Source organism: Watersipora subatra, chromosome 11 (assembly GCF_963576615.1).
Source record: "Watersipora subatra chromosome 11, tzWatSuba1.1, whole genome shotgun sequence".
Classification (NCBI taxonomy): Eukaryota; Metazoa; Bryozoa; class Gymnolaemata; order Cheilostomatida; family Watersiporidae; genus Watersipora; species Watersipora subatra.
In genome coordinates, this window is record NC_088718.1 from 6,930,890 (window position 1) to 6,953,105 (window position 22,216).

At 34.5% G+C, this 22,216-nt stretch overlaps 1 protein-coding gene across 2 annotated transcripts in view; it reads left to right on the forward strand.

Moving 5' to 3' along the window:
• LOC137408897 (protein F37C4.5-like) overlaps positions 1–18,260 on the forward strand; it is a 32,806-nt gene extending 14,546 nt beyond the window's left edge. The window contains exons 4-12 of one of the 2 annotated variants that reach the window (XM_068095517.1): positions 2,220–2,425; positions 2,836–2,965; positions 4,376–4,515; positions 8,686–8,833; positions 9,008–9,077; positions 10,612–10,781; positions 11,500–11,608; positions 15,329–15,453; positions 17,465–18,260. In XM_068095517.1, coding sequence (XP_067951618.1) covers positions 2,220–2,425; positions 2,836–2,965; positions 4,376–4,515; positions 8,686–8,833; positions 9,008–9,077; positions 10,612–10,781; positions 11,500–11,608; positions 15,329–15,453; positions 17,465–17,647 — 1,281 coding nt within the window. In that variant the 3' untranslated portion in view covers positions 17,648–18,260. The remainder of the gene's footprint in view (positions 1–2,219; positions 2,426–2,835; positions 2,966–4,375; positions 4,516–8,685; positions 8,834–9,007; positions 9,078–10,611; positions 10,782–11,499; positions 11,609–15,328; positions 15,454–17,464) is intronic. The other variant, XM_068095518.1, reaches the window with a different exon arrangement.
• Positions 18,261–22,216: the final 3,956 nt, after the last annotated feature.

Here is a 22,216-nt window from a genome sequence, read left to right on the forward strand (position 1 = left end):
TTGCAAGGGTGGTAGATGTCATTCTTAGAAGATCACCAATCGTTCAGGGAGGTCTGGAAATTGAAGTTGAAGTGACCGCAGCTACTTACGAGAAGAATATATCTGTTTTTAAAAAATGAACAAAAACGCCTTTACGAGCACAAATCTTTGGCCAACCGGCAGAACTTTTCAATAGTAAGCCACAAGGAAAGTTCTGATGATAACTTCCTTACCAGCCATGTAGTAGCGAGAGAATCGCCTTCAACACCTACCCAAGACAGTGACAGCGACAGATCTGCTATTAGTAAAATAACTAGTCAGAAAGCACCATTACACGCTAGTATTCACATATCAAGAATACCAGTTTGATTTTATTGCTAGACAACCGCCATATGGACTAAACTGTTTATATTTACTCCATTCATCGTTTGTAAAATTTTATTTGTATTTGAAATATTTTATTTGTACACTCAAGTTTGTAATAAATTATAATATATCTATACATGAAATAAAATATATAATTTAATCATGTTTGCTACAGCGATATCAAAGAGTTGTTGTCGATGAAGGGGTCTAGGTTGACTGGTTGCCTCTCTGCCAATATTCTTGCCTTGATGAATATTACTACTTGTCTCTAGTTTTCGTAATCGGAGTAGGTTGTTTCATTCTCAATCTGCAGTAAACACAAAAAAGAAAAAATATTGACGAGTGTTGAGGAAGTACAAAAACAATAGCTGAAGTATTTGATGAAAGCAATCAGTTTTTAAACAAAAGAATTAACTAATGCAGTTGATTATGGAAAAACGTATCTGCACTGCAAATCAAATACATACCATAATGTCCAGATCAGAATCATGATCGTCCTTGACTTCGGTATTAGAGATTGATGAAGTTGATTCTAATGTAGAAAGACTAGGAGAGCTTTTTTGCTATGCTGAAGCCATGCCGAATAACTTGTAAAAACTTTGAATAATTTTGTAAAGTTTGACGCAATGGCAATAAAGCTCGAAGCCTGGCGATGATTTTAAAGAAGTTTTGGAACTCGGCTACGTTTAGTACTTCTGCCTCGCGGCTATTTCCGCGATGACGCCATTCTGCATTTCTTGTGACAACCTCGAATAATTTTGTAAATAAATGTGATGCATTGCCAATAGTGTTAGCTCAAAGCTCAGGCAATGATTTTAAAAATGTTTTGGAACTCAATTACGTTTAGTATTTACATTAAAAACTAGGCTAGCGACTAGTTTTTAATTTGATGCAGTAGTTATTCTCTCTTGTGATTAAAAATAGAACTAATTATTCACTGAATTTAATAATTCGCGGGATTGACTGTTCGCGAAATCGCGAATTTTTATGACCAACGAATATTTTCATCCTGTAGGGTAGCAAGTATGCTGATTTACTAAATATGCTGATTTGATTTTTTTTGATCTTTGAGGTGATATGACTGCCAGGATGTTTTAAGATTAAAATCGACCAATTTTGATCGCAATTAAAACGCGTTAGTGTTAAATGATGTCACTAAGCGCTATGGTTGCTATAGTGGATATCAAGTATTGTGTTCAAGTTTCAGAGTTATGGGTCTCTATTCTGTCAGTCTCTTTGCAACTATTGACGTCATAATCACATTTTCGATTGATCTCAGCGTTTAATCGTTATCAAGTTTTCTCGGTTTTAATCTTGAAACATCGTGGCAGTCAGATGACCTCGAACATCAAAAAAAATAAAACCAGCATATTTAGTAAATCAGGATACTTGCTATTTATATCCAGATGTATTATCCAAATAATGCGAAAGTGTGATTATGGTTACGATTACTCTCTCAAAGATTATCGGTATTTTTATATCATTTACGATTGTTTCTGATGTTTCAGGTGATCTGACTGCCACGTTGTTTCAAGAATGAAATCAAGAAAACTTGATAACGATTAAACAATTAACGAATAAAGATCAATCGAAAGTGTGATCATGACGCCTATAAATGGAAAAATCCTGGCAGTCAGATGACCTCGAACATCAAACCCAATCGTAAATGCTAGAAAATTACCGATACTTTCTGATAAAATAATCGTAATCATAATCGCGCTTTCGCATTATCTGGATAATAGATCTGGATACAAATAGCATGTATGCTGATTTAGTAACTCAATAGTCTGATTTTTATTGAGCAGCGTTTTTATTGAAGCAAGAAAGCACCAAAATTTAATTTTTCAACGATATTTCACTGATGTGCAATACAGGTGGCCCCAGTGAACCTGTTCAGTGATGCATCTCTGGATGGAGCAAGGAAGTTCATGGACTTCTATGAAAAGCAGCTGAGACACTGTGATGATGAGGCATTCAGGATCGACGCTGAGCTGCAAGAGCATTCCGCGAAATGTATTCTACTAGAAAAAGAATGTCAGGAGTCATCCGCTCCAGTCAATGAGAATGTGCGAATCAACAGGTGGATAGATGCTCATAATAAATCTGAATTGACCTAGTAAACTGCTAGCTACCAGCAATACTTGTCGTCTTTTGTTTATTGTTTTTATTAAGTATGTCCAGGCACTTGCAGTATAGGCCTACCCTGATAAACTGTATGGTGTGTATAGTATGGTGATAGCTGATATGAGTTTACTCGATTCAATTTTCATGATTTTTACTTTTCACAAGGGTGTGCTCGTTCCCTTTGTTATACACAAAAAATAAGACATTTCGGTAGATGTTACTTTTATTCGGCTTAGATGGTTCATACTACAGTAGCTCTGACAAGATTCTAGCATTATTGATAAAACACCCACTCATATTTTAGTTTCACGTGTCGAATCCGATACATCGGAAGTAAGTTGCTTGTAAAAGTTGTTTTTGTTGCAGACAAGTGTCGGTGTTACTCGATGTGAGAGAGGAAGGCGAGATATCTCTTGCACTCTCGTATCTCGTAACTGAAGCAGCTTGGAAACCACAGTATGACATCCGAGCTTTTAGCGCTGACAACCTTGTAAAGGTACTTGCAAACATTCACTTTAACTGACACAAAAATATTTTTGCTATAATACGAGTCATGTCTGTCTGTCTGTCTGTCCAAAACCACAGATGAAGGTTAAGACAAAAATATTGGTGTAAGCAGGATTCAAACTTGTACTATTCAGCTTGGCAGACGGACACTACTGACTACTCTCTGTGCCACTCCAAGGATACTAGACTTTAATGTAATCTTTACTATAATCTTTACTATAATCTTTACTATAATCTTTACTGTAATCTTTACTATAATATTTATTATAGTCTTTACTATAGTCTTTACTATAATCTTTACTATAATCTATACTATAGTATTTACTATAATCTTTACTATAATATTTACTATAATCTATACTATAATTTATGCTATAATTTATACTATAATCTTTACTATAATCTTTACTATAATATTTATTGTAGTCTTTACTATAGTCTTTACTATAATCTTTACTATAATCTTTACTATAATCTTTACTATAATCTTTACTATAATCTATACTATAATCTATACTATAATCTTTACTATAACCTTTACTATAATCTTTACTATAATATTTACTATAATCTTTACTATAATATATACTATAATCTTTACTATAATATTTACTATAATCTTTACTATAATCTTTATTATAATATTTACTATAATCTGTACCGTAACTTTTACTAATATAATTATAATACTTTTATAATAATAGCTGTATCTGTTTGACTGAAGCCATGCTGAAAGTTTTAGGAAAAAACATTGCACCATCCGGGAATTAAACCTAGTTATTCAGACTCTCAGCCAAGCATGCTATCACTGCACCGCCTTACCACATGTAAAAATAATTCTCTACATAGTTTGTACACATGTTGATATCTCATGGCGCATGAGACTACCAACTTAGTAGTCTATGTAGTAGCATCATGCATACCAACACAATAGTTATTTGGGGATATTAAGGTGATGGTGTGATGATGAACATAAATAGGAAAGGTCTTTTGTAACCATTAACTTTTCTGCAGCTCTGAGTACTGGCTACATTGTGATACAAGCACTCTTGTTTGTGGTTATTAATAGTTATCTCTACTAGCACAAATTATAATCCTTCGTACCGCAAATTATTAAACATCCCCATGTCCTTCATATCTGAAAGTTATGCTCGGCTTATCTTAACTATAAGATACTTTGAAATATTACTTTAATTTCTGCTTATAATAATTTTTATTGTCAATATTTCATTTTTAAATTTTAATAAAATATTGGTTTAGTTACCATTTATGGTTTAAGGTTCTTTAACATTATAAGAAGATCATAGAGATTTCAGTTCCTGCTTGCGGTTGGAGTGGGAGCATTTCGATAGAAATTGTTTCGAAGACGATTGATGCTCATAGAATAATATTATTGCAGGTGACTTACTTTGGTCTCATCACCCAGAAGACAGGTGAAGATTGGAATAATGCCAAAATTTTTCTTTCCACAGCCCAGCCGAGTGTTGGAGGAGACATGCCTGTGCTTCCTTCACAAACAGTTCATTTCAAGTCAGTCAAGTATGATTTGTTGTTAGGCCCAAATTAAATGCCATGCTGGAAATCGGGCAAATTTTACCTTAATTCTTTTGAGAGTTGTTTCCTCATGAGAGTTGAAAATTCAACACTGATGTTCACAAGTACAGTCATACCTTGACATACAAGGGCCTCAACATACGAGCAAATCAAGTTACGTGCAGAATTTCGAGCAATTTGCTTGCTTTAGATACGAGTAACTGTTGAGTTACGAGCATATGAGCCAGTTTTCGATGACTACTATATGGCAATTATGCGAGAGGCCGCTTTCAGGAACAGAATTGCTCGGTCTTTCTATTCAAATCAGTTTGAAAAAGGTTTTTGTAAGGTTTTCAAAAAGTGCTAAACCGGAAACAGATAATAAAACAATTAAGACGACAAAATTAACATAAGTTTTGTAAAAAATTAATACTTGGCTTTCAGTGTGTGTTTAGTAAGCTAGATTTATTTAAAGGTTGATTCGCAACAAAAGTTACATGACAGTTATTTGGTATCAAAAGGTTCACCATACAAAGCCCATACAAGCTCAAAAACAAACAGTTAATCGCAGCCATCACGAAAACGCTGGAGGTTGGGATCCCTTCATTTTATGACGTCTTCAACTTGACATGGTTATTGTTTTGACACGTCACGTTATCATGTAAATTGAAAGGCCAATAAAAAGCTCAATATAAAACGTCTCGTAGCACAAGTTTATGACAAACACTTCGGGTTCTACCTGAAAGCCCGTATCAAATTTAGATGCTTGCTACTTTACAATTTCGTTTCATCTTGGTCTAATCATCTAGTCATAATCTGATCATGTGACCCATATTTCTTGCCCAATGGCGCAAACAATTTCTGCAGCATTTTTCAACCTTCACAGGTGGTCAACAGGCTCCTCATGCTCATTAGAGGATGATATGCACCACCTCGAGCTAAGGTTAAAAAAATTAAACTAATTTTTAGGCTAGATTTTGAGATATCAGTGCTTAAAGTGACAGCATTACAATGATGAAATAGACGCGCAAGGACAATAGACATGATTTTATTGAATGCGTGAAGTATATGTGTGAAAATATTTCGATGAATGAGGTTGCATGAAAGTGCAAACAGAAGCCATCTTGTTCAGTTACTTTACATTTGAGCCATTTTGAGAGGGATTCCAATTTACAGCCGTTTTCAAGATGGCTGCAATTCACTGTTCGTTTTTAAGCTTTTAAGAGCTTATAATCACATTTCCACATATCTTGCAGTTACAACATAACAGAGTAAGACATGGTGAACCTTTTGGTACCATATAACTGTAATATGAATTTTGTTGCAAGTCAACCTTTTATTTAAACTCAAAGTTTCGGGTACAAAGCGCCACAAAAGTTTAGTGTACCAAGCGTGTTGCTTTCGAGTCTTTTTCAGACTTAACAGCAGCTAACTGTCAAGTTTATCTTTAATTAAGAGATTTGACAGTTAGCAACGGAGTTAGCCACTTATGTCTTTTTCGAAGGTAAAAACTCCATACTCTAGTATACATAATAGTCTTACATTTTGTTGCAGATCATAATAACAAAACATGTATTTGTTATTTTGTTAGCGTAGATACTGCATGCCAACAATTGGCAACACATTTTTTTGCTGTTGAACCTCTATTTGAACCTCTGTTTGACAACTACCTTTATTTGAATGCCACCTCTAATAGAATGCCACTATAAGAGAAGGGCTGAAAAATACAACGACACCCTTTAATTGAACCATGCTCCTTAATTAAATACCACCTTTTAAACGAATGCCGACCTTTAATTGAAGGCCACCCTTTAATTGAATGCTACCTGTATTTGACATTCATCGATCTTTACGAACCCATAATAGAAAGTGATCAGTAAAAATGTGTCCACAAAATAGTACTAATAATGATTCGCTTGCATCAATAACAATTATTTGTTTCGCTGTGGCTCTAGTGGCTGCCATGATTTTAGTGATAGTGTACTGGCGAATTGTCACAATCATCAGAACTACACTTTAATTCAAAGTCACTAAGGTCTAAATCATATCAATTTAGATTAGTCCATAATGGGGTTTACAATCTTACCTGAAAACTTTAAAGTGTTTTGATAAAGGATGAGAATACTCCTCAAGAACACCGTACAGCATAGTAGTAGCCAATGCTATGGCGTATTCTAATTTTAAAACGTTAGCAACTTCTTTAAAAATGGAAAACGCTATGCCCTTTTTCTAACTCCAAAGCTTTACAGTTTTGTTAAACTTTAAAAGTGACATTATTAAAATATTAGCTGATATTTTATAATCATAGCGGTTCCTTGTTTAACTCGGTCTAATACTTCAACGTACAGTCAAACATGGATAACTCGAACTTCACGGGACCGAGCGAAAGTGTTCGAGTTATCAGAGCGTTCAAGTTATCAGAGCACTGTCACAAGTCCATGTATTTATTTATTTATTAGTAGATACATGCACATATACTAACTATAATAGAAATCAAAAGCATAAATGGCTTGTTTCAAATTAAATGCTTCTAATGTAAAGTTTAAAACTTTTTTATCAAAAGGTATAGGAGATTTTTCTATCACTTGAGATTGTTTTGTTGTTTGAGGTGATGTTATTGCCAGGACGTTTTTTAGATTAAAATTGGCAAAACTTGATCGTTGTTGAAATGCTCAGAAAAAAAGTCATCTTTTTCTTTTGAGCGTTTTAACCGAGATCAATTTTGCCGATTTTTCTTGAAGTTTATGCGAAGGTCACCCCACTTTTCCATGCTTCCGAAAAGCGATCGCTAAGTGGATGTTTGGTAAAAATCAAAATTCACTAAACCTTTACAAAAGTCTTTGACAAAAATATTTTGTCGACGGTGGTAATAACGACGCCTAGGATTTACGAAAAGTTGAGGTTTACCTCTATGACTTAGAATAAAGTGATTTTCTAAAGCGATAACAACCGTCTCGGTAGCCGTTGGGCAAAAAACTGTTCGAGTTAACAGAGTTGAGGTGGAGTTATCTATAGCAATTTATCATTATGTGGGAACGAACCAAAGAAACCATTCAAGTTAACCATATGTTCGAGCTATCCGTGGGCGAGTTATCCATGTTTGACTGTATATGAAAAGTAGTTTAGCAAAGATGCTGAGACTGACGGCATTACTGTCGATCCGCCCAAAAGAGAGTGCAAAATCTAGGTGACATTACTATCGCGTGGCCCATAAAAGGATTAAATTGATCTCTCCGAAACTCTGATGAGCAAGTCAAAAACTACAACGTGACCCTTTATTTGAACACCACCTCTAAGTGAACGCTACTATAGGGGAAGGGTTGAAAAGTTAAAAATGGCCTTCAAATAGAAGTTTTATGGTATATCCTGTTTTAGATGGTTTTTCATGGTATGGTATTGGATTCATCTGTACTTAGTTGCTTTATATAAGAAATAGTGCATTGAGACACAAGTAAACTGACATATGATCTCAGTCTCAGAACATATGTAATAATATAATAATATATAAATATGTAATAAAATATTTATTTATGTAATATAATTTGCTATATAATAAAATAATTGTTGATAGAATATAATTTGCTATGTAATAAAATATTTGTCAAAGTAATATAATTTGCTATGTAATAAAATATTTGTTAATGTAATTTAATTTGCTATGTAATAAAATATTTGTTAATGTAATATTCTTTTCTATATAATAAAATAATTGTTGATGAAATATAATTTGCTATGTAATAAAATATTTCTTGATGTAATTAAATTTGCTATGTACTAAAATATTTGTTAATGTAATATAAATTGCTATTTAATGAAATATTTATTTATGTACTATAATTTGCTATATAATGAAATAATTGTGTATGAAATATAATTTGCTATGTAATAAAATATTTTTCAAAGTAATATAGTTTGCTATGTAATAAAATATTTGTTAATGTTATATTATTTTCTATATAATAAAATAACTGTTGATGAAATATAATTTGCTATGTAATAAAATATTTCTTGATGTAATTAAATTTGCTATGTAATAAAATATTTGTTAATGTAATATAATTTGCTATGTAATGAAATATTGGGTAATTTAATATAATTCGCTATGTAAAAAAGAATTGTTTTGATTACCTTGAATGCTCTTTATTTCGCCTTTATTTCGCCAAGAGTGTCTTGCAGGGAGGTTGTTCTATTTCGATGTCGAAAAAGTGTTGGGCTAAGAAGTTTTCGCAGTAGAGGTATGGCTAAGAGTGTGTGTAATAGTGCATCAGTTGCTGAGGATGGTTACGTATCGAGATTGCAAGAGATGGATGTCCAAACATCAGAGGTAATTTCACAGTAAATAGCATTTATTTTACCAATGTATTTACTCACTCTCAACTAAATTAGCCTAGTTCACAAGTCGCTCTTTCTGTGTGACTGTTTTCATGTTTTTATGTTTTTAATAAGTTGCGCATCAGACTTCATTCCTCTGAACTTTGGACTACTCTGTTTGTTTTAGGTGCAGTCTGGAACTCTGAGCACGACCTTTGAGGTGACCAGGCCTTCTACTATACCCAGTGACAACACAGGTTAGTTATAATTCCTATCATAGTCAGCGATAGTATGAGTACGTCTATCATAGTCAGTGATAATACGCGTATGTCTATGATAGTCAGTGATAGTAAGAGTATGTCTATCATAGTCAGTGATAGTATGAGTATGTTTATCATAGTCAGTGATAATATGAGTATGTCTATCATAGTCAGTGATAGTATGAGTATGTCTATCATAGTCAGTTATAGTATGAGTATGTTTATCATAGGCAGTGATAGTATGAGTATGTATATCATAGTCAGTGATAGTATGAGTATGTTTATCATAGTCAGTGATAGTATGAGTATGTCTATCATAGTCAGTGATAGTATGAGTATGTCTATCTTAGACAGTGATAGTATGAGTATGTCTATTATAGTCAGTGACAGTACAGGTATGTCTATCTTAGTCAGTAATGGTATGAGTATGTCTATCATAGTCAGTGATAGTATGAGTATGTCTATCATAGTCAGTGACAGTATGAGTATGTCTATCATAGTCAGTGACAGTATGAGTATGTCTATCATAGTCAGTGATAGTATGAGTATGTCTATCATAGTCAGTGACAGTATGAGTATGTCTATCATAGTCAGTGACAGTATGAGTATGTCTATCATAGTAAGTGATAGTATGAGTATGTATATCATAATCAGTGACAGTACGGGTATGTCTATCATAGTCAGTGCAAGAGTTGTCATTCCTTTATCAAAGGGCATGTACTTATCAGAAACACAGTTTTTTATTTTTAATTCCTGCATCCTCATCCGCATTAATCACTGCAATTCTATGCTTTGGGTCGGAGTTGCCCAATCTTCGCAACATAACATTGCAACCCTTTCGGACTTTCACTAAATAGATCGTTCCATGATTCTCGATATATTCTATAGCAACATTTGTTAAAGTAGACTCACTTTCAACTCATACATGTTCGACTAGTTTCACTGAAATAGACATTATTTTGTCATCCTCATGAAAGCAGCCCATTATTGGCATTTGAATGTTATGTAAAGGCATTATGTCACGAAGAAACAGCCGTGAGTAGCGGGATAATGTTTTTGTAGCAAAGACCCGCATGGTGATGACACACAAGTCTGGATTTTTTACTTCCATTTGGGAGAGCTTAGCCGAGTATTACTGATTCAGAACCATCAGCAGTGAACTTTTCTATATGATGTCCAAAACTGCGACTGCTTTCTCACGAATTCAGCGAAGCGGAATGTCGTCAAATGCCTTCGGATTTTACCATTTCTATGATTCGCTGGGGAAGCGACTCCAAATCTATTCGAAGTGTGGAACAGCAGTGATTAACTTTGTTTACTGATTTCTAGACCCTCTGATTACGCTTTCACGATTAGTACTCAGTAAAATGGAAACTCTGACAGCTCTAACCACTTTAAAGTACAAATAGTAGAGACTCTGTCATCTGTTCACAGACTTCATTTAGCGATCAGTTTTCATTTTGACTGCAATACCTTTTGTTTAATATTACTGTCATTTTCTTGTCTATCAATTTTCATTTACTTTTCTTAGAACACAAAGTGACTGTCGCTCTCATCGATTTAAAGGCAGCGTTTGAGCACTTCTCAGCACCCAAGATGGTAGCCAACGCCTATCTGAAAGCTAAGCTAGTAAACGTCAGCCCGTACCTTATATTATCCGGACCGTGCAACATCTTCATGGATAATAGCTTCATTGCAAAGGTTCCATTATTGCGCTGCTTCATGTTTATTAACCTGTTGCGGTCTGTTAACAAATGTTATTTTTAAATGACACGTCGCGACAGGTGTAATCTACTGACATTAACAAGTAAACTCAGTTTACATGTTTCTCATTGTATGTACCAAAGAGAACAAATGCACATAATTATGTTAAATTGAATTTATTGTCAAATCAACTAAAGCACTTTGGGGCATGGTAGGCATCTCACTCTATCTAGAGCTGTTAGAAGTTATTTACCCTTCTGGGCAATATTATTCACGGAGTTATATTTCATGATTTCGTAGAAGTTGTCTTTCCATACATTTTCATTGATTTTTTATTATTATTTTTTATTATGAGCATATCTAGCTTCTTGCTAGAAATTGCAGCGTGTGCTATGATACACTTTCTGGGAGTTATACTAACCAATAAGTGGGGTCTTGAGTGTTTTATGTCAACTTACCTGCATTTTATGTCTACTTACCAGTGTTTTTTGTCAACTTACCTGTTTTTTATGTCAACTTACCTGTGTTTTATGTCAACTTACCAGTGTTTTATGTCAACTTATCTGTGTTTTATGTCAACTTACCTGCATTTTATGTCTACTTACCAGTGTCTTTTTGTCAAATTACCTGTGTTTTATGTCAACTTACCTGTGTTCTATGTCAACTTACCTGTGTTTTATGCCGACTTACATTTCTCCGGTAATACTGTTTGTAGTCTACGCTGCCTGCAGTCAGCCCTTCAGAGAAGTTTGAGTGTTCTTTAGGAGTAGATTTCGCTGTTAGAGTTACTTACAAACCTTGTGAAAAGATGGAAGCAACTGCAGGTATGTTTGACTATGTGTCTTTTTATCTTTTGCAACCCGCGTAGTATTTGACATTTCATAATTGTTATGTCCTCTGGACATCTCGGGCCAGGTGGCGTGTATATTGGTGGGAGATATGTGGGGAATAAAACAAACATTTGGTGTTAAGAAATGAATATTGGTGTAGAAATTTGATTTTAATTCAACTAAGTTTCTATGCATTTATCAAAGCTTGTTATCAAAGCAAGCATTATTATTATTAGTGTCATTATTATTATTATTCTTCCGAACATGATCGATGGCTACAAGTTGCAGCAAATAACTATACAGTAGACGCTCCTATAACGTATATCTCTTATAACATAAATTCCAGATAATGTAAAAAATTCATGTGAAGTTTTGGCTTCGTACTATGTAAAACTTCCTATATAACGTAAAGTGTCAAATTGGCCGAATTTTTAAAATCGATTCGGATGCTAGTTTAATTCTCCACACTCGCGGAGGAATAAACGACGTGCTTACAACGTCATCTCAATTATATATAACTTGCGACATTGTAGTTCGCCGTAATAGATCATCAAATGTGTCGACAAAACAGAGAATAGGACAGCTGCTCAATGTTTCATACCCTAGGACACTTATGTATTCGCCTCATCTAACTTTCGCGTTTTCGCGGAGTCGTCTTCTGGCGAAAATTTCATGAGCGAAACTAAACTATCATAACGAACGAGCGGAAACGCGGATTTAAATAGCTTTGTTCATTGATACTGTAGAATAGAATTTTATAACGACATTTATTTTAACGTTTTTAACGACCACTATAGCATCGTTAAAATATAAACCAATAAAATAATTTGACTGTCAAAATTTATTACGTTATTTTGCAAAAATTATGATTATTTTCCTATTAAGAATGATTTATAATGATAGGAATTTGATGTCAATGCACACGCATTAGTAGTGTTATCGTTTGTTGGGGACATCAATCAATGCAGTGAGCACCGCGTGTTGAAAGAAAATAAGACACACTGACACTCACAGTACTACACAAGCAGCTTGGCTCTGGAAAGGTTTGGATTCACCACTGACACCTATTCAATAACTTGCAATGATTCAGAAGATGAGGCAATAGAGAAAGAGTTAGCTCTGATAAATAACACTAATAAAAAAGGAAGAGAAGAAGTTATAATAACAACACACTGTGCTAGTATTTGTAGCTGTAGTATTACTAGCAGCTGTATCATGTATACATTTGTATACAACTTGTAATTACTGTAATAAAGATGTTCAGCAATTATTAGCAGCAGTTGAGTGTTTGGGAAAACGTTAAAATTAATACCTATACACAACACCGTTGATCGTTAAAATTAAAATACATTAATATAAAAACAAGCTAAATTGTGACAAAAACGTTAAAATTTTCAGCATAATTAAATTCCATTCTACAGTAGTCCAAGAAACAAATGGCAGCAAGCGATCACATTGCATTATCGATCTCGGCCATGCAATTCTACCTGCGGTTCACAATTACAAACTAGTCCCAAAATGAAAAAGTTTTCTTACCGGCGAACCGAACCTAAGGAATATAATTATGTTTGTTCCACTGCATCCATTTTCATATCATTATATTTTCGCACTCATCAGAGTTGCGAAACTAAGTTGCAGCGAAATTTTACTCTGTATGCTACTCACGAAACTAAATATTAGCGACATATAAGTGTCCTAGGGTAATTACTTATAGGCGATCGATTGCTGCAGGTCTTACAGCATCAGTCCACCAATCTAAAAGTCACGAGTTGGAGTATTATCGAAAGTTATCTTTTATCCTAATCTTGATCCCTGGATACGGATAGACGACGCACAGGTAGACCCACTTTTCCCACGACCAAACAAGAGTGAAACGATTGATTGGGAGAATTATGATAAATGCACATTTGCACACAACTCCCGAAAAATTATCCGTTAACGGCCGTCACCAAACCCTTGCAACGAAATCCTATCAACAAATTTAACTATTTTTCAGTAAAGTCGTTTAAGTATAATAATGATACAAAACGCATATAAACCTATTTAAATATGTTACCAAGCCTTTGAAAGGTTACCGCAAATTCCTAAAACTAACCCATCTGATCAGATTATACACAAATAGACAGATTTTTTTGGACGAAGGTCGCCACAAAACGCTTGAAAAGCTTGGATTAATAAAAGTTAAGACCGGAAAATGAAACGCCAGGCGACAGATAATAGAACGATAAAGTCTTGCGCATTTCACGAAAAAAAACGTGCACTTTTCACCAGTCTATAGCATTGTCGAATATCTGAAGGTTTCGGCAATTAACATAGGAGTACAGAAATCGTTTCATTCTTGCCGATTTCAGTTTTTTCATTTTCAATTTCATTTGCCGACATATTTGAATACTTTCGCATTCTAATTGATGGCCAACGTAGTGTCAGTAAAGCAAATGACGATGATATTTTTTAACGTTTCTTATGAGATTATTACAATAATTAATTATAAGTTTGGATGACTACGGAACAATGACTACGTAGTACAGAGTTTCTAAAAATCTATATAAGTATCACAACTTCGTGATATTGTTAGCTATGCCGTTTTGAAATGTAAAAAAAATTGTGCTTTGGTTTTATATTATTACTATATAAATAAAATTGGTTATTCTAATAATATCAGTGCATTTTACTTCTAATATTGGCCAATATTGCATTTCTCTTTTTGCAGGAGGAGAGATATAAACATATAATCTTTTCCTTTCATTATTGCTATTTGTTTTATATAATAACACCCACACCCAGTACATTACAGCTACCATTACAGTTATCCTATTTGACTGCTAATATTGCATTTCTCAACCATCAGTACCCTTTTCTTTTTTCCAATATCACTTTGGTCGTGGGCTGTATGACAGTGGAATTTCTAGTTATATTAAAAATTGTGTTTGTTAAAATGGTTTTGCCTTATTGTAGACGTACACAATATTTGTTATTAGTTTTACTTTGCAATATAGACTTTGCTGAAAAATAAGCAAATTGTTGTAAGTTAATGTCGAAAATGTGCAGTTTCCATCAACTAGTAAAATTACCGCAATCATGGTTTATAAAACCAGTGAGATTGATCATAACAGCAAGAAAAGTTGTCGATGCAAACCAATAATACTGCAGCTATGGTACAGCCCTCAAATTTAAGGATTTCCTTCAGGTTTTTCCTTTTTGCGAAAGTCAAAGAGGTGAGTTTGGAAAGACCTTGGAATGGATTAAGCAATTCACATGTATTTTACTGTTCTTAAAATGTAAATTCTCTAGAATGTAAACATTCCTGGAACAGATTATTTACGTTTTAGGAGCGCGTACTGTATAAAGATTATTAATCATTATTAAATTAGTATTTAATAATAGATTTAATATCTCATTTTTGATGTTACATCTGTCGATATTGCCTCCTCTGACATCAGGGATGCCAAACAAGTTTAGGGTTAACGGACACAAGCAGCTGGTTGAAGGATTATAATAAACCTAAAATAATAGAGTTGTCTGCCCATGGTTGTGCTTTGATTTTACTATAGTTATTGAAAACACGGTAGGCACCAGCCATTGATGAATATTTCAATCAGAAAGGTTTAGCTTTCTAGTTACATCATCTGAACAAGTTCATGAAAATATAATTTTTGAGTTTTAATATCTCCTTTTTAATGTTACATTTGCTGATATTGCATCTTTTGACATCAGGGATGCTGAGCAAGTCTAAGATTAACGAATACAAGCAGGTGATTGAAGTGAAAAACACCCACCAGCATGATGTGACATTACACTTGGAGGAACAGGTTCCTCGCAGCACAAATCAGAAGATCAAGGTACCCAATCTGTTCTCCAAATTATAGCAGATCTATTTTTAATAATTTTATTTAATGTTAAATAATCTTTTGCACCTTAAACGCTGAATAGGCTCGGAGAGCTTATTACACTGAATAGGCTCGGAGAGCTCATCACACTGAATGGGCACAAAATTAAACCTCAACGATTGATTTTTTGTGTACAAACATGTGTATTATTGACTTTATAGTTGTGGTTATGAAAATCAATATTGTTTTTATTTAGACTGTGTTCTACATTCATTACAGTAATCCCTCATTTTTTGAGGTTAATGGGAACGGGCGTCCCTGTGATAAGTGAAAATCTGTCAAATAGAAACCAACTTTAAAAGTATTGGTATGAGCCAAAATTTTAACACCATGCAATTCATTTTATTATTTTATATTTTACTAGCTGCACTACCTGTCTACATAAGAAGGAAGATACATAAGCAATATCGGCAAAATGCCTTAATTTTAATGAAAAGTAATTGAATTTTATTATTCGTTGATAACATAGCCAACGATCTTTAGGACTTTTATGGTAGTGACAATGTTGCCCAAAGATTTCTCTATAAAATTAGCCTAAAATTTGATTTTAAATATTTGTTTGGGAATGTCCAACTTGAAAACGAACATTTTTGTGTAAGTTTTGTAAGTGCCTCCCATGTTAGAAAACAAATAATTGCTTATGTTGATGACATTATAGCCGATTCAGATTTTTGTGAATACACAGATAACTAAAATAGCAATAGCAGCACTGACTCTGATGGTGGTGAAAGTAATGGTTTTGTAAGAATTGCCATCACATGAACATTGTACAAGATCGTTTTGGCTTCATAGCTTCACATCGCTTTATCAATGCACAAAGTATAGATACAATGAATTTTTTGCATAGCAGTGTTTGTTAACATGTTGGCAAAATGAAATATATAACCAAAACAAACGTTCTAGATAGAGTTTGAAATTGAAAAACTATATATCGGCAAGATAATATCGGCAAAATGGCTGGCAGTAGGCCGATAGCTAAATTTGTACAAATTTGTGAAAGGGTTATGTAGTGGAGGTGTGGTAATGCATAGACAATACAACATTGAATGAGAAGTACTTACCTTTGTGAACCAGAATTTTAGTAGGCGAGAGAGGCAAGAAACTAACGTTCAGGTGACCTTCCCAGTACACGTTGGCAGTAAATATTAATTACATGTAATTTACTACTCATTAATTTATTTAATGAGTAGTGAATTTTATTTAATTTACTACTAATATTTACTACTAATTTAATTTTACTACTAATTTAATTTTACTAAATTTTAAATTTACATACTAATTCAGTTCGCTTCGTACGACCGAATCGAAAAAAGGAAAGACCGCAAGTTAAAAACATGCTAAAAGTATTAAGCTACCATAGACCCCATCTTCTGCCACCTGTTGACCCGATAATGCCCTGTGGCCACCAGACTATAGCGGCTAATAGTCCGAAAGTTTGGTATTTACTACTCATATTCATTCAGTTCGCTTAGTACAATTGAAATTCGTACGACGAAAAAAGGAAAGACCGCTCTATAAAGTGGACAAACACACACACAGATTGCCATTTATTTAGTAGATTTTTTTAGGGTTTTCAAAGTAACAGTAAGTAATTTTTTGTATTCTTTTTCAAACATTTCTTACCGCAAACCACTAAAACTGCGAAAGTTAAATCGCAATGTAGCATGGTTTACTGTACTATCTTTTTATCTCTAGCTCTGGTTCAGCCTCGGTTTGTGCCACCAAGTAGTATTGGTGTCTCATAGTATTTTCTTCTGACCACACGAATAATGAAGAAATCCATTATTTTATGTACACAATCATTCTTTTAAAGTCATTGTAAAGGTTCTTTTCATAGTCACCATTTTCTTCCAGGGAGTGTTCGTGTTTTATCTCCTTTTGCCATCACATGAATTGCTGCATACTTCACTGTTCTGTCTCAAGTATTAGTTCCTTGTACATCGAGTTACGACCTTGATTGTAGGTGAACTTAGTGGATCCGATACTTCCAAAGGATAAGGATAACAAGGAAGGAGCTCCCATTTCTATGAACAGCAGTGGTAACATTGTCTGGGTATCACCCATTACGGCTGGCGCGACCAAGTTGTTCCTCCTTCACTACACAATAGAGAGCCCTCATGACATGACCATTGATTTCACAAATTAGTTGGTTCCCCATTTTAAGGGTCTCTTTTTCTATACGTAGCCTGAGAGATTTAAACATTCATGAAACGGACATCAGTTATGGGGCTGTTTAGCCTCCGTTCTCAATTCCGAATATGACCATTCCAATTTATAAAAATACTTAATTTTTACAGTTTGGTGTTTCATACATTCAACAAGTTGTTGACTGACACACAACCAGTTTAACAACTGTTTGTTGCTGTTAAAAGTTATCCAAATGTTATCGCATGTTTTTAAACGGTAGCTTTTTTCCAGTGACAGTTCTTGCCAAACAGCTCAAACGGGTTTCTGTTTCAGATATTTCAATAATTTTATCTCATAAGGTCTAATTATTCATAGCTCGTTTATTATGCGTAAGATGTGTATTTTGATATGGATATTCTCTTCTTTTGGTGTACAAAACAATATTCTAGTCGGATCATTTCTATACTTCAAACTATTTTCATTCTACATTTTTAGAACTCCAATATTGTTTTATTCTAATTATGGTTTACTCATCAAGCAGGCAGGTGCTGGTGTAATATTGTAATATTTATGGTGAATGGTGCAATCTGAGTATTTTTATATTCTTTATAAAAGCTGTTGATTTTGTAGAATGCACGTGATTCCATTTCATCATTGCCTTAATTCCATTGTGACTGATCACATTTGTGAACCCCCTTCCTAATTTCAAAAAGAGAAATGCGTGACCATATGTGAAGAAAAATGCTTAAGCTAACATGGCCAAGACTATTGCGATCGATGTAAAGCTGTAGTAGGCACAGCAGCTGGTACAGTATGTATCACTCAGAAATAAAGACAGTATACGGAACATGTACACAGAAACAAACAAAATACCTCTATTTAAAAGTTAGAATGGTAAATGTTGTACATGTTAATTGAGAATAAACTTTCCATGCCAAAAACTTTTTGTATTACTCGTGCAACGCTAGGCATTCAGCTAGTATTGTTTATTATTATATTCATTGCAGTAATGAAATGTTCCTGTTTAGAATCTACAAGCACTTTGCATAAAAATGGTTGATTCGATCATTTTGGCAGGATAATCAGAAGTTTTTGGCATCCCCTTGGAGTTGCCTTTTCTTAGGTAGGCCTAAGTTCTTTTGTGCAAAAAACATTTGAAATCAATGATTTCTAATACCACTGCTGTAGATTCCGAGATAAAATATTTTTTTTTACTCATGAGTACAGCAGTGAGCGCCATAAACTGGAGAAGGCTTGTCACATCAGGTTAATCATAAAGTCGACTGGCAGCTTTAATCCAAAAGCAGTAATGCTGACAGACATAATGAGAGCCTCTTCTTAGCTTCTGTACGCTCCATTCTCTGGTTGCTGGAATGATTTGCTGCCTTATAACTTCAGATGAATTTGGAGGAAAAATAAAGCAAACTGTAGAAACTTACATGTATATGTACATGAATGGGATTAAATTTCCTGCTTCAAAAGCTCGAGTCAGGTACTAATCATATTTGGACCACTAGCAGAACCTTGCCTAGAAATACGAACACCACATCAGTGATGTTGGGAAAATTCTTACTTTGCCAACATTATTATTCCATTTAATCTCAGCACTTTTCTCACAGTTGTTTTCAGCTAAAGAAGTTCAAACTTCTCATTAACTTAAGCCGCAGGAACCACAGGCTACAGGTTGACCAGCATTACTTATAGGTTAATTATCCTCAGCCTTTGTATTTTTCAGTTCACTTGCGTTTAGCCTCAGTTTCACTATAGCCAAGCTAAATACATGTATTTCCTGTAACTTGATTTAACATTTGCTGTATCCATAGCAACCTTACACTTTACTTACATTCAAGTTAATATAGTTTGAAGACCACCCTTGGGTAGAAGTGGAAACTATCTGTGATGTAATCTATTTCAAAATACACTTATCACAAGTAGTTTTGTCTAGTTGAGGTAATACTCATAAACTTTGAGTTGATAATCGTATTTCAAAATGTGCATATCACGAGTAGTTTTTTGTATAAAACTGCTAAAATAAGAGTTACGGTTTGTAGAGACAGCTATGGGCTGACCGTACTCGACTGTGGCTGATGCGGATGCTCATCATTAAAATAGTATTTGATAAAATCGTTTGTTTCAATACAAAACATTCATACTCTCGGTGTTTGCTGTAACCATAGCAACATCATAGTGTAACTAACCACAGCCTTGACTATATTCCCGTTTGCTGTAACCATAGCACCATCACAACTAACCGCAGCTAAACTCGGCTTCAGTGTTACTACCATTTGATGTTTGCTGTAACCATAGCAAAATCATAACTAACCACAGCCTCAACCATACTTTCATTTGCTGTAACCATAGCAACATCACAACGAACTGCAGCCAAACTCGGCTTCAGTCATACTTACATTTAGCAGTTGGACCAGTTTGTTCCAGCCACGTTTGGAGGTTGGAAGGTAGAGTGCATCATACAGGATTTTAACTTATGACTTTTGCCTTACCAGCCCGACACTCTTACACTCAGGCTAACTGTTAACCTTCCAGCCCGTCAGAATAGTTGTGAGTCATTTTACTCTATGTGCATCATCAGCACACCTGACCTCTCACGTCACTTGAAACTGCCAGGGTACTTGCCTTCATATAACTCAAAATATTTGTTTCTTTAAACCAAAAAGGACTGCCTTCACACAAATTCAGCGAAGCGAAATATCGTCGAATGCCTTCGGATTTTACCATTTTTATGATTCGCAGGGGAAGCGACTCCAAATCTATTCGAAGTTTTTGGAACAGCAGTGATTAATTTTGTTCACTGATTTCTAGACCCTTTGATTACTTTTTCACAATTAGTACTCCTCAGTAAAATGGAAACTCTGACAGCTCTAACCACTTTAATGTACAATTGGTAGAGAATCTGTCATCTGTTCACAGACTTCATTCCTTTTTTCATTGCAATCAGTTTTCTTTCTGACTGCAACACTTTTTGTTTAGTGTTTCTGCCATTTTCTCGTCTGTCATTTTTCATTTACTTTTCAGGTAAAGCGACAGGTGACTGTCGCTTTCATCGATTTAAAGGCAGCGTTTGAGCACTTCTCAGCACCCAAGATGGTAGCCAACGCCTATCTGAAAGCTAAACTAGTAAACGACAGCCCGTACCTTATATTATCCGGACCCTGCAACATCTTCATGGATAATAGCTTCATTACAAAGGTTCCATCATTGTGCTGCTTCATGTTTATTAACCTGTTGTTGTCTGTTAACAAATGTTATTTTTGAATGACACGTCATGACAAGTGTCATCTACTGACATTAACAAGTAAACTCAGTTTACATGTTTCTAATTGTATGTACCAAATGGAACCGATGCACGTAAATATGTTAAATTGAATTTATTGCCAAATCCGCAGTAAACAAAAAAACTTTTGGGCATGATATACACTTTGCCCTATATAAAGCTGTTAAAATTTATTTACCCTACAAGGCAAAATCATCCACGAAGTTATATTTTGCAGAAGTTGTCTTTTCATGAGTTTTTGCGGACTATTTTATTCGCGGAGAAACACATGCACGATTAGCATATGAATATTTGGGTATAATACCCGTTTAACTTTTTATTTGACTCATTTATTCTATATGTAAATATGTCTGCAACTCAAATACATACCATAGTGTCTAAATCAGAATCATCATTGTTAATTTCATCAACTCCAGTCCAGTATTAAAAGTCGCTGGAGGTGATTTCACAGTGAAAAACTGCAAAAGCGACTTTTGAGATAACGACGCCATGCTGAATTCTGAAGAAATTGTGACAACCTTATATAATGTTGTAAAGAATTGTGATGCATCAGCAATTCTAACCCCCATCGATGGTTACAAAAGAGTTGGGGACTCAGCTATGTTTACTGACTACACCTGGCAATTAGTTTTTAATTTTATGTAGCAGTTATTCTCCTTTTTTAAAACTGCCGACAAGCCAATTTATTTGCGGATTTCAACCATTCGCGGAATTGCCTGCCACGCATTCACAAATTTTTAATCTTTCAAATAAAATAATCCGATAGGGTATAAATCAAGCCTTGATAATGTGTTCAGATACTCTAGTTTAACATCCGTCATGTTGCATCTACTCTTTGTTTATCAATCATTACAGGTTTTTACTGCATTAGCATATCTAGCTTCTTCCTAGGAATTGCAACGTGTGCTATGATGCACTTTGTTGGAGTTGTACTAACCGGTTAGTTGGGTTTTATGTCTACTTACCTGTGTTTTATGCCAACTTACCTGTGTTTTATGTCAACTTACCTGTTTTGTGTCAACTTACCTGTGTTTTATGTCAACTTACCTGTGTTTTATGTCTACTTACCTGTGTTTTATGTCTACTTACCTGTGTTTTATGTCAACTTACCTGTGTTTTATGTCAACTTACCTTTGTTTTATGTCAACTCACCTGTGTTTTATGTCTACTTACCTGTGTTTTATGTCTACTTACTTGTGTTTTATGCCGACTCACATTTCTCAGTTATTACTGTTTTTAGTCAAGGCTGCCTGTAGTGAGCCCTTCAGAGAGGTTTGAGTGTTCTTTAGGAGTAGA